This window comes from Pongo pygmaeus, chromosome 15, assembly GCF_028885625.2.
Source record: "Pongo pygmaeus isolate AG05252 chromosome 15, NHGRI_mPonPyg2-v2.0_pri, whole genome shotgun sequence".
NCBI lineage: Eukaryota > Metazoa > Chordata > Mammalia > Primates > Hominidae > Pongo > Pongo pygmaeus.
The window spans coordinates 37690774-37705123 of record NC_072388.2 but is presented as its reverse complement, the minus strand read 5'-3'; the positions used below and the strand labels follow the sequence as shown (position 1 = coordinate 37705123).

Sequence of the window (14350 nt, the reverse complement as noted above, 5' to 3'; positions counted from 1 at the left end):
GCTACGATGTGACCTTGGACAAACCTCTTGTAACTTTCTATGTACTGTGCAGCAAATTTTGATAACTATTTATTCTGCCTCCCCTACTAAAATTTAAACTTCCTGGGGACTTTTTTGTCTATTAATGTTAAGTGTCAAGAAACCAGTTCTCAATATATAGTAATAGCTCAATAAACACTTGTCCATTAAAAAGATGAACTTTTCTGAAGTACTTCATGTTAAAAAATATATATATATATATACAAGCTGGGTGTGGTAGCTCATGCCTGTAATCCCAGCACTTTGGGAGGCAAAGGTGGGCCGATCACTTGAGCTCAGGAGTTCAAGACCAGCCTGGCCAACATGGTGAAACTCCGCCTCTACTAAAAATACAAAACTTAGCCGTGTGTGGTGGCAACATGCCTGTAATCCCAGCTATTCAGGAGGCTAAGGCAGGAGAACTGCTTGAACCCAGGAGGTGGAGGTTGCAGTGAGCCAAGATCGTGCCACTATACTCCAGCCTGGGCAACACAGCCATGCTAATTCATTTAGGTATTGTTTAAAAAAAAAAAAAAAAAAAAAAAAACCTAGGATCCCCTATATCTCAAATCCTACTATTATATCTTATTTCTTAATTTAAAAAAATTAAACTAAAATTATTCTCAAAAGCAACAGACCTACTAGACTAATTCAACTTACTTCAGCTACTTGTGATTTGAGGGATTTTGACTCATCTTCTAGAGACTGTATCCTTTTTGAAATATCCGCCATCTAGAAAGACAGTATCAGGCAATAAATATTTACTAAATTCTAGTTTCCAAAATGCCATATATATTAGATATACTGTTAACCTAACACTTTTGCTCCATAAGTGACAGCTCAAATTAAGAAACCTTTTCAGTTTATTTAGCCACATGCTTAAAGGGATTTTACATGAACATTACATAACAATAGTATCTCGTAACTTTAATATTTCATAACATTTAAGTTACATAGGCTCAAAATAAGCCCACTAACATGTTTTACTAAATAATCTCACATACATCAAGATTTTCATTAAGACAGGTTTTACCAAAAGAAAAAGTTATAATGTTAATATACATGTTAATTACAGATAAACACTATGTACATGATTATTCAGTTTTTATTTACATGAGCTACTTCCATAGTGCATATAGAAAATTTCTATAAAAATATGCAAGAAATTTAACACAGTAACATCCGGGGGAAGTGAAAAGAATGGATCTAGAAAATTTTGCTCTCTACAACCTTCTGTATTCTTTACATTTTTTACAATAATGTAATACTTTAACCAGTATCATATTAATTTTTTAAAGCTCAGTAACTTTTTCTTATATTCTCCTCAAATAAAAAAGCCTTACCAATTCATCTTGTTCAGAATGTTTGGATTTCTCTTCTTTTAACTCTTTTTCTAGACAGAGTATTTCATCCTCAAGTTCAGAATTGGACCTGTTCAGCTTTTCACAGGTTGCCTAAGAGAGAAAGCCAACTTTATTAAACAGATACAAGAATTTTTCATTAGGGAAATCAGACGAGCATAATAAAAAAATATGTACTGTAAGTTAAATAACTTTCATTTATATATTTGCTCATTTTTATAATATCAAAATAACAGCAATTGTAGCAGTGGTCAACAAAGTTCTGTAAAAAGCAAGAGAATAAATATTTTAGGCTCATACGCCATGCAGTCTTTGTCGCAATTACTCAACTATGCCACTGTAGTAAGAAACAAAAGCAATACTTAAATGAATGAGCATGGCTGTATTCCAAAACAATTTTTTACAAAAAAAAAGTGGAGAGCCCACTAGGCAGTTTGCCAACCTCTGCTTAAAAGCACTATAAAGAAAAAAATGAGAAATAAAGCCAATTTAATATAATTAAAGGCATGACATAAAAAATCAACTAAAAAAACAATCAAGGCTGCTTCATGATAATATTCCACATTGAATTAAGACCTATTTTCTATGACCTTTTTAATTTAAAATGATTAGTTATTGGATTATTCCAACTGGATTTTAAACACTATAATAAACATACCTCCGATATTTGTGATCCTTCAACAAACTTGTTAAAGAAAAATAAACCAAAAGATTCAAAGATTTTAATGCAGGCCAAAATAAAAGCAAAAAAAATACATACTACATTACAGTGATTTAAAAACTTGTTTATACATATTACCCCAAATTTGAATATTTCATTCTAGGAATTCCCTGACCCGAATCAAAATTATTCTATTGGTTTGATTTTATCTACAGATTCGGCTATCATATTTTTTAAAATTGCATCACATTATAGTTTGAATTCAGTTATGATTACTATTACTGAAAATACTAGCTAAAAAATTATTAAAATTGAAGAAAAATTTCCAAAATGTTGAATGCAGTTAAAAATTCAGCTAATTTTACTCCTATAATAATTCATTACCTTGAAAATAAATTGGTGTGTAATATTTTATCCTCAGTATTACCAAGCTTGAGTAAATGTCTTTGCTACCTACTTTTTGCTCTTCTGTTAGCATGTCAAATGCCTTCTAAAATTCTTTTATCAAACTAATAAATTACTACTGGGAGGGTAATTAAGACAGAGGATCAGCAAATAAAATATAATTTCAACAAGTTCTTGAAGATAGTAATAGACAACAAATGAAGAAAAACATTAAGAAACTTATTTAGAATCAATTTGTAACTTCCTTTGGACTCTACCAGAAAATTCTGAATCATAACACATAGAGTTTCTGATGATTACGAATAGCAGTGATTAAGAACTGCCACACTGTACTAGACACTTATCAAAGGTACAAGGTCTACTGTTTTCTGTTTTAGTATCTGCAGACGCAGGTGTCCTCTGCTATCCTTTGTCACTACTGTGCTTTTTACAACACGTCCATATCTAAACAGTAGTAAGGCATTCCCATCGCTTACTCTAATCTGTCTTAGTTTAGCTAAATTACAAATTATCATACTTTCCTTCCTTAAAATTAACCAAATCACACTTGGCTCAGGAAAGCCTACTTTAAGCATTATCTCCCCAGACTCCTCATTCAGTGACATCATGTTGGTAGCTTGAAACTGGCCATGGTGGAAGTATTCATACTACAGAACTCAGCAAACGCTACAAATAAGGCTGCTTTTTTTTAAAAAGTTGTTAAACATTTACCAACATACACCATTACTTATAACGTAAACCTCTGGCCTAATTCTAGTTAGCTCTTAATATCCTCAGGATGAAAATAAAGCAAATACTGTCATAATTTACATAAGTTATTGTTGCCAACTATTCCTAAGTTTGTAAAAATGAATCTTATTTCTCCTTTCTAGAGCAAACTGCGTCAAAAAAGGAATGATCACCTTAATACATTTCCCAGGAATGATAGAATGAAGTTTCTATACAGCTCCTGACTCCCTGAACATAAACATGCCTGACTCAAAACAATAAAAGCAATAAAAGCTCAAATTTTTATATTTTATGCTACCTACTATTGTCCCATTTCCTATATTAATTTTCTTCTTTAAGTTTTAACATCCAGAGATGCTCTTTCACATTTCTTTCAAATAGTTTTCAGAAGATACATTTTTAAAGTTTTTGTTACTTAGTATTTTTTCCCCAGCTTTTAAAATTATACCATTTGATCTTCTACCTCCAAACTTTGTGCTTCTGTTGCCTCCTTCTCAAAGCTGGCATTCTTTAAAGATGACTCTACTTCATAGCCTTCATACTGAAACAAAGCAACATCACAAGTAAAAACTCTACCAATTTTATTCTAAATCTTATCTGGATAGATGCCTAAGAAGCAGACAGAATTCATTTCCACATATACATTAAATTTACTGCGATTTACTTAGCTTTAAGTTTTTTAAATCTGACCACTATAACAAACAATGCCAGAGCAGCTAACACATCACAAACCACTAGAGCTCAGGCAACAAATGCCAGAACTTCACCTCTAAGAGTAAAGTCTGCTTCTCAGAGAACACAGGACTATAACTAATATTAGCATCTTTTACTAAAAATGAGGTAAAAATTCTAATGGTAAGATTGTACTAAAGATTATCCAAAGATTTACTCAAAGAGCGTATTTTTATGTAAGCTGTCTAATTATGCCCCAAACAAGTAAACCTCTTCTTTAAGCCTATTCATTAAAGAGAAATTTATAGCAACTGACCATCAAAACTTTTCACTTTTAATTCATACCATACAACAAATAAAGCAAGTGGGGAATATAAAAATCTTTAAAAGGCAGAGAACAACCATCAAAAAATGAAAAGAACAATAAAACATATAATGCTATAAGATTTGGCAAAATGCACTTCAATTATTCAAAAAAAAAGTGATTAAATTGAAGACTAGGTTGTTCTGGATCCACCTTTCTGGCAAGAACAAGAAAAGCTTAACGAAAAATACCAAAAAAAAAAAAAATTATCTGTCTGAAAGCCTCAGAGAGCTATCAAAACAGTGAGAATTTGTGAGAGAAGTGGGAATCGCCAGAAAGGCAAGTCTAGTATTTGACATTTCTATTCCCCCTAGAAGAAGAGGCTGATGGGCTAAGAAACTAAGCAGAGATTTCAGGAGAATCAGAAGCTGAGAAAAAAAACTTGGAGTTCAGGACCTGCCAAGTCAGATGAACTCCGTGCTTGCCTAAACAATGACCTGTCCAAAGATGTCTATGTTCTGCTCCCCAGAATGTCCAGGTGTGATAAAGGATCTTAAGATGGAAAGAGCATCCAGAATTATTTTGGTAGGCCCAATATAATGCCAAGGGTCCTTAAAAGGAGGAGGCAAGAGGACCAAACTTAGAAAAGAATGATATAAGATAGAAGCAGAAATTGGGGTGATGTAGTTATGAGCCAAGAAATGTTGGTAGACTCCGTATAAGACACAAGACACAGATTCTCTCCTAGAACATGCATAAAGAAACATACTTGCTGCTATCTTAACTTTTGCCCCCAAGATTGGTTTTAAGGCTGGGCATGGTAGCTCATGTCTGTAATCCCAGCACTTTGGGAGGCCAATGTGGGAGGATCACTTGAGGCCAAGAGTTCAAGGCCAGCCTGGGCAACATAGTGAGATCCCATCTCTACAACAAAATATTTTTAAAAAGATCAGTTCTAGACTTCTGACCTTCAAAATTGTAAGAGAATAAATGTGTGTTGTTTTACACCACTAGGTTTGCACTAATTTGTTACAGCAGCAAAAGGAAATTAATGTCCTTACCAACCAAAACTGTTACCTTGGATGGGCGCAGTGGCTCACACCTGTAATCCTAGCACTCCAGGAGGCCGGATCACAGGGATCATGAGGTCAGGAGTTCAAGACCAGCCTAGCCAACATGGTGAAACTCTGTCTCTACTAAAAATACAAAAATTAGCCGGGCGTGGTGACGTGTGCTTGTAATCCCAGCTATTCGGGAGGCTGAGGCACAAGAATCACTTGAGCCCATGAGGCGGAAGCTGCAGTGAGCCGAGATCATGCCACTGCACTCCAGCCTGAGTGACATAGCAAGACTGTCTCAAAAAAAAAAAAAAAAGAAAAAGAAAACCTATCTTACAACAAAGTCGAAACCAAAAACAGACTAATCCTCTGAACTGAGGCCCAGCTTCCAAATATCTCAATCTGTTATTAAAGTAATCTGACCTCCCAACAAAGAAAAGCCCAGGAAGAGATGGCTTCATGGCTGAATTTTACCAAATTTTCAAAGTACAATTATTACTAATACTTCTTAAACTCTTCCAAGAAAAACGACAGGAGGGAATATTTCCTAACACATTTTATGAGTCCAGCATCACCTTGATATCTAAGCCAGACCAAGAAACCACAATAAATAAATAAATAAATAAACAAACAAACCTACAGGTCAATATCTCTGATGAACACTGATGCAAAAATCCTAAATAAAATACCAGCAAATTGAAATTAACAATACATCAAAAAGATTATGCATTGTGATCAGGGGGGATTTATCCCTGGCATGCAAAGCCGGTTTAATATATGCAAATTGGCCGGGCACAGTGGCTCACGCCTGTAATCCCAGCACTTTGGGAGGCCGAGGTGGGCAGATCACGGGGTCAGGAGTTCCAGACCATCCTGGCCAACATGGTGAAACCTTGACTCTATGACTCTACTAAAAATACAAAAATTAGCCGGACACCTGTAGTCCTAGCTACTCAGGTGGCTGAGGCAGGAGAATCGCTTGAACCCGGGAGGCAGGGGTTGCAGTGAGCTGAGATCACGCCATTCCACTCCAGCCTGGGTGACAAAGCCAGACTCCGTCTCAAAAAAAAAAAAAAAAAATATATATATATATATGCACAAATCAATTAATGTGATACATCACATTCACAGACTGAAAGACAAAAACCACATGATCATACTAATTGACACAGAAAAAACATTCAACAAAGTTCAACATCCATTTTTTTTTTTTTTGAGAGATAGGTTCTCCTATGTTGCCCAGGTTGGACTTGAATTCCTGGGCTCGAGCCATCCTCACAACTCAGGCTCCCAAGTAGGTGGGACTATAGGCACACACCCTCACGTCCAGCCCAACATCATTTCTTGATAAAAACCCTTAACAGTTTAAGTATAGAAGTAAAGTTCTGGCCAGGTGTGGTGGCTCACGCCTGTAATCCCAACACTTTGGGAAATTCGAGGAGTTCGAGACCAGCCTAGGCAACATGGCAAAACCACGTCCCTACCAAAAATACACAAATTAGCCAGGCTTGGTGGCACACATGCCTTGTAGTCCCAGCTACTCTAGGGAGGCTAAGGTGGGAGAATCACTTGACCCCAGGAGGTTGAGGCAGCAGTGAGCCATGAGCATGCCACTGCACTCCATCCTGGGCAACAAAGTGAGACCCTGTCTCAAAAAACTAAATAATAGTGGCTCATGCCTGTAATCCCAGCACTTTGGGAGGCCGAGGCGGGCAGATCATGAGGTCAGGAGATCAAGACCATCCTGGCCAACGTGGTGAAACCCCGTCTCTACCAAAATACAAAAAATTAGCCAGCCGTGGTGGCGCATGACTGTAGTCCCAGCTACCCAGGAGGCTGATGCAGGAGAATTGCTTGAACCCAGGAGGCAGAGTTGCAGTGAGCCAAGATCACGCCACTGCATTCCAGCCTAGTGAAAGAGCAAGACTTCATCTCAAAAAAATAAATAAATAATAAATAATAAAATTTTTTTAAATAATGAAAAAAATAAAAAGAAAGTTCCTCAACATAACAAAAGCCATTTATGAAAAACTTACAGCAAATATCATCTTCAGTGGGGAGAAACTGAAACCTTTTCCATTAAGATCTGGTAGAAAGCAAGGATGCCCACAACCACCACTTCTATTCAAAACAGTACTGGAAGGGCTGGGTGCGGTGGCTCACACCTGTAATCCCAGCACTTTGGGAGGCTGAGACAAGCGGATCACTTGAGCCCAAGTTCGAGACCAGCCTGGGCAACTTGGCCAAACACTATCTCTACAAAAAAAATACAAAAAATTAACTGGGCATGGTGGTGCATGCCTGTAGTCCCAGCTACTTGGGAGGCTAAGGTGGGAGAAACACCTGAACCCGGGAGGCTGAGGCTGCAGTGAGCCATTACCATGCCACTGCACTCCAGCCTGGGCAACAGAGTGAGACCTTGTCTCAAAAAATAAAAACAAAATAGTACTAGAAGTACTATCAAAGCAACTAGACAAGAAAAAGAAAGAAAAGGCCTGGCATGGTGGCTCACGCCTATAATGCCAGCACTTTGGGAGGCCAAGGTGGACAGATCACTTGAGGTCAGAAGTTCGAGACCAGCCTGTCCAACATGGTGAAACCCTGTCTCTACCAAAAAATACACACACACACACACACACACACACACAAATAGCCAGGCACGGTGGTGCACACCTGTAATCCCAGCAATTTGGGAGGCTGAGGTGGGAGAATCACTTGAACCCGGGAGGCAGAGGTTGCAGTGAGCTGAGATTGCACTGCTGCAATCCAGCCTGGGCAACAGAGTGAGACCCTGTCTCAAAAAAAAAAAAAAAAAAAAAAAAAGTAAGAAGGAAGGAAGAGAAGGATAAGGAAAGAAAAGATATCCAAATCAGAGAAGTAAAATTATCTGTTTGCAGATGACATGATCCTATATGTAGAAAACCCAAAAGATGTCATCAAAAATACAGATCTAATAACTGAATTCAGTAAAGATGCAGGATATAATATCAAAACAAAACTATGTCATTTCTATACACAAATAATGACCTAGCCAAAAACGAAATCTAGAAAACAATCCTATTTACATAGCATCAAAAAAAATAAAATACTTAGGAACAAATTCAACCAAGGAGGTGAAAGATCTGTACACTGAAAAGTATAAAACATTGATGAAAGAAATTGAGGAGCACACAAAGAAATGGAAAGGCAGCCAAAATCTCAATGGCATTCTTCATGGAAATTTTTTTAATCTAAATTTAATATAGAATCGCAAAAGATCCCAAATAGTCAAAGCAATTCTGAGAAAAATAGAGTTGGCAGCATCAGACTAACTCATTTTAAATTATATTCCAAAGCTGTAGTAATGAAAACAGTGTGGTACTAGTATAAAAACAAATACACAGACCAGTGGAACAGAATAGAGAGCCCAGAAATAAATCCAAATAGATATGGTCAAATTTTCAATAGGGCACCAAGAATACACAATGCAGAAAGAATAGTCTCATCAATAAATGGTACTGAGAAAACTGAATTTCACATGCAAAAGAATGAAATTGAACTCTTATTTTATACAATACATAGAAATCAACTCAAAGTGGGTAAAAGACCTAAACATAAAACCTGAAACTACAAAACTCCTAGAAGAAAACACCGGGAAAAAGCTCCCTGACACTGGCCTTGGCAATAATTTATTGAATATCACATCAACAACTTAGGCTACAAAAGCAAAAAATAAGTGAACAGGACTACATCAAACTAAAAAGCTTTTGCACAGCAAAAGAAACAATAAAATGAAAGTTCCTTTGAGGTGCAGCTGCAAGGTAAAAAAAATAAAAATATACACAAGTAAACACAATAAAAAGGCAACCTACAGATTGAGAAAAAATATATCAGATAAGGGGTTAATATTCAATATTTTAAAAGACCTCATACAACTCAACAGCAAGCAAACATACAACCTGATTTTAAAACAGGCAAAGGACTTAAATAGATATTTCTCTGAAGATGACATAAAAATGGCCAACAGGATATGAAATGGTGTTCAATATCACCAATCATCAAGGATATGCAAATCAAAAACACAATGAGATACTACCTCGTATCTGTTAGAATAGCTATTATCAAAAAGACAAGAGAGATGACAAGTATTTGTGAAGGTGTGGAGAAAAGGGAACCCTCGTACAACAAACCCCCAGGACGCAAGTTTACCTACGTAACAAATCTGCACTTGTACCCCTGAACTTAAAAGTTACAAAAAAAAAAAAAGGGAACCCTTTTTCTAGACAAGAAAAGAGAAAGGCATAGAGCAGGTCCTTTGTCCTTTGAATAACATTGTTTTCTTCAACATTGTTTCATTATAACATTGATGAGAAAAAAAAACTGAATTCAGTATACACTGTTTCACTTAAAGTCAATTTTCAACAATCTATCAATGACATTGAGGGCTTACTGTATACTATTGGCAGGGATGTAGATGGGTACAGTCATTACAGAAAATAGTATGGAGACTCCTAAAGAAATTTAAAATAGAGCTACTATATCCAGCAAACCTTCTTCCAGATATTTATCCGAAAAAAATGAAATTGGCACCTTCTACAGACAGCTGCATGCCCATGTTCACTGCAGCATTATTCACAGTAGCCAATATGGAGACAACCTAGGTATCTATCAATGAACAAACGAATAAAGAAACTGTGGTATATATTTACAATGGAATATTACTCAGCCATAAAAAGGTGGAGATCTTGCCATTTCCTATAACATGGATGGACCTAGAAGACATTTTGCTAAGTAAAATAAGCCAGATACAGAAAGAAAAATATTGCATGATCTCACTTATATGCAGAATTTTTGTAAAGGTCAAATATATAGAGATAGAGAACAAAACAGTGGTTAGCAGTGTTGGGTAGGAGGGAAGAAACATGTAGGTCAGAAAATATGGCCGGGCATGGTGGCTCACGCCTGTAATCCCAACACTTTGGGAGGCTGAGGTGAGAGGATCACCTGAGCCAGGGAGTTTGAGACCGTCCTGGGCAACATAGGGAGACCCCATCTCTACAAAAAATTTAAAAATCAGGCAAGCATGTATCATGTGCCTGTAGCCGCAGTTACTCAGGAGTCTGAGGTGGGAAGATTACTTGAGCCCAGGAGATAGAGGCTGCAATGAGCCAAGATCATGCCACTGCACCCCAGCCTGGGTGACAGAATGAGACCCTGTCTCAATAAAAGAAAAGAAAATATACGGGATGAACAAGTTAAAAGATCTCATGTACAACATGAGATCCATAGTTAATAATAGTGTATTGCATTCATGATTTTTGTTATATGAGTACATTATAGCTGCCCTTGAGGGGTGGGCAGGGAACGGGTAACTATGAGAGATGAAGAATACGTTAATTTGTTTCACTATAGTAACCATTTACTATACACGTATATGAGATACTATACACGTATCTCATCATGTTTATACCTTAAATATATACAATAAAACTTATTTTACAAAAAACAAACTCAAAGTTATCTGAAATTTCTATACCTTAAATATACACAATAAAACTTATTTTACAAAAAAGAAACTCAAATAAATAAAGTTATCTGAAATTTCCAATGTCCCTAGCCTAGCTGTCTATGAAAAGCAATAGTAAATCCTCACTGAAGAGAGACGACAGCATCCACAGCTTCAAAATTATCTTTACAATTTTTATTATATTATCACTGACACTTGATATAAAATAACCTGGCATTCAAGAGGACAAGACTTGACTGAGAAACAAGGGAAAAAATGAGCACCAGAAATAAGACTACTGGATAATGCAGTAGTCATTAAAATAAGAAAGCATATTTGTCAGCAGCATATATTCTGAAAATCAGAAAATAAAAATAACACATAAATAAACAAAATAAGAGAGCATAGGCCAGGCATGGTGGCTCACACCTGTAATCCTAGCACTTTGGGAGGCCAAGGCGGGTGGATTGCCTGAGCTCAGGAGTTTGAGACCAGCCTGAGAAACACAGTGAAACCCGTCCCTACTAAAATACAAAAAATTAGCCAGGTGTGGCGGCGTATGCCTGTAGTCCCAGCTACTAGGGAGGCTGAGGCAGGAGAATCACTTGAACCTGGGAGGCGGAGGTTGCAGTGAGCCAAGGCTGCGCTACTGCACTCCACTCCAGCCTGGGCAACAGAGGGAGACTCTGTCTCCAAAAAAAAAAAAAAAAAAAACAAAACAAAACAAAACAAAAATAAGAGAGCATAATGTGTAAATGGAATTAAAAAATAGAATTGTGCCAAAGAAAAAGAACTACAAAAAGAGCCACAATAAAACTGCAGAACTGAAAAAGGCAAGAGATGAAATTAAGATCTCAATGGATGGTTTAAAAGATGATTAGGCATAAGTGAAAACAATTGGCAACATGGAAGTTAAAGAAGAAGTATATGTCTAGACTGAAGTGTGGGCAAACAAAAAGATGGAAACCCCAGAAAAGAATGTAAGAGACAGATGAGATATAACAAAAAGTTAAAATACCCATTTTTATAGTCCCAGAAAGAAACAAAAAAGGGCAAAAACAATATGTGGAAAAGTAACAATCAAGAGTGTTTCAAAACTAATAAAAGGTAGAGCACGGTGGCTCACAGCTGAAATCCCAGCACTTTGGGAAGCCAAGACAGGAGGATTGCTTGAACCCAGGAGTTCGAGACCAGCCTGGACAACATGGCAAAACCCCATCTCTACAAGAAATTTTAAAAAATTAGCTGGACATGGTGGCGCATGCCTGTAATCCCAGCTACTCAGGAGGCTGAGGTGGGAGGATCACCTGAGTCCAGGAAGCAGAGGTTGAAGTGAGCCAAGATCACACCACTGTACGGCAGCCTGGACAAGAGAGAGAGACACTGTCTCAAAAAAAAAAAAAGAAAAACTAAACTAATAAAAGACATTAAGCCACAGATTCTAGAAGCATCATAAACCCCAATAAGGACAAATAGAAAAAAACCACACCTAGACAAATCATAGAAACACTGCTGAAAGCCAAAACCAAGAAAAAATGATAAAAATAGCCAGTAGGGGGTTTTTTTGTTTGTTTTGAGAAGGAGTCTCGCTCTGTCGCCCAGGCTGGAGTGCAGTGGCGCGATCTCGGCTCACTGCAAGCTCTGCCTCCTGGGTTCACACCATTCTCCTGCCTCAGCCTCCCGAGTAGGTGGGACTACAGGTACCCCACCACCAGGCCTGGCTAATTTTTTTGTATTTTTAGTAGAGACGGGGTTTCACCATTTTAGCCAGGATTGAGATTTAGCTCAATCTCCTGACCTCGTGATCCACCTGCCTCAGCCTCCCAAAGTGCTGGGATTACAAGCATGAGCCACCGTGCCCAGCCGGTTTCTTATACAGTTAAACTATACCTGCCCTAATGCCCTAATGACTTACCAATTCCAATACTACTTATGAAGAGAAATGAAAATACATGCCCACAAAAAAAAAAACTTGTAGAAGAATGTTCACAGTAACTTTATTCATAATAGCCAAGAACTGTAAATTAACCATACCAGATACTAAGACTTGTTATAAAACTACAGGATATAAAAAGCATGTTATTGGCAAAAAACAAACAAGAAAAAGCCCAACAAAATAGAAGATTTAACAGAAACAGACTCACATATATTCAGTGACTTAAGAAGATGACACTACAGAACAACAGAGAAAAGACGGTCCTTCCAATAAATGGCATTAACTCGACACACCCAGGGAAAAAAATGAATCTTTACACACACACACACACCCTCGACTGCACCATCACAGATCTGATTTCAAATGGATCAAAGACTATTATGGACTGAATTGTGTCCCCACAAATTCATATGTTGAAGCTCCAACCCCGCTACCTCAGAATGTGACTGTATTTGGAGACAAGGCCTTTGGAGGTGGTCAAAACAAAATAAGGTTGTTAGGGTGGGCCCTAATCCAATCTGACTGGTGTCTTTATGAAAAGAGAACATTTGGATACACAAACAGATACCAGAAATGTGCACATGCAGAGGATGTGTTTGTGTGCTCAACCTCAGCAGTCAGGAAAACTCAAAAGGAAAGCACAAGGAGACATCATTGTACACCTACTACAATGGTTAAAATTAGTAAGACTGGTTAAGTGTTGAATATGAAGAGCAAGAGAACTCTCATACTCTGCAAACAAAGCATTCATAATCTTAAATTTACACAGAAGTACCTACAGTGAGAAGTATAAAGTTCTCTGACTCTAACATGAATATTATTTTCAAAAATATCTTACCTCTTTTTGAACAAGGCTAAATTTTTCAAGTAGTTTACTTTTTTCTTCAATTAGTCCAGAAAGCATTACGGCAAGCTTTTTCTCTCTTCCTAAAAAAGTCAATATTACCATGAGTAAATTATTATAAGTTTTTACATCACAACAATGAGAGTTAAAGCAGAAAAAAGAACTTACCCACATAAAGCCGACTCCTAACCTGAAACAAATTTTTAACAAAAATTACATTAAAACAAATACGCTCTCAAATAAATCAATTTATTTAACTTCTACTGCCAACTTAGAAATACGGGTTTCTTATTGCCTTTGTATAAATACAAGCCAAAAGTATTCTGTTTCCAAGAAGAAAATAAATGCTTTTTTTTGAGACAGAGTCTTGCTCTGTCTCCCAGGCTAGAGTGCAATGACGCGATCTCAGTTCACTGCAACCTCCACCTCCTGGGTTCAAGCGATTCCTCTGCCTCAGCCTCCTGAGTAGCTGGGATTACAGGTGCCCACCACCATGCCTAGCCAATTTTCATATTTTTAGTAGAGACCGGGTTTCACCATGTTGGCCAGGCTGGTCTGGAACTCCTGACCTCAGGTGATCCACCTGCCTGGGTCCCCCAAAGTGCTGGGATTACAGGCGTGAACCACCACTCCCAGCCTAAATACTACTTATTAAAGACTCCCTATTGAAGATTCACATTGTGAATTAGCATATTAAAGGCTCTGAAATAACTTTAAAAATACTTGTTTAATTTCATTTAACCCATTGCTCCCCAAACATATTTGACCCATAAAAAATAATTTCAAGAAGCCCCTATCATCATATCCCCGATGCTAATATCCAAAATAAAACAGCCTGAGAAATGTTACCATAGGGCCATAGATCTGAACTGACTAA

At 37.3% G+C, this 14350-nt stretch overlaps 1 protein-coding gene across 23 annotated transcripts in view; it reads right to left on the bottom strand.

The window, feature by feature from the left end:
- Nucleotides 1-14350, bottom strand: part of MIA2 (MIA SH3 domain ER export factor 2) — a 118263-nt gene that overhangs the window by 55894 nt on the left and 48019 nt on the right. For 12 of the 23 annotated variants that reach the window (XM_054449496.2, XM_054449498.2, XM_054449502.2 and 9 more), the window contains 5 exons: nt 13642-13663; nt 13468-13556; nt 3638-3715; nt 1362-1472; nt 679-750 (listed from right to left, as the gene is read on the bottom strand). In XM_054449496.2, coding sequence (XP_054305471.2) covers nt 679-750; nt 1362-1472; nt 3638-3715; nt 13468-13556; nt 13642-13663 — 372 coding nt within the window. Of the gene's footprint in view, nt 1-678; nt 751-1361; nt 1473-3622; nt 3716-13467; nt 13557-13641; nt 13664-14350 lie in introns of all 23 variants that reach the window. The other 11 variants (XM_063651573.1, XM_054449494.2, XM_054449501.2 and 8 more) reach the window with 2 other exon arrangements.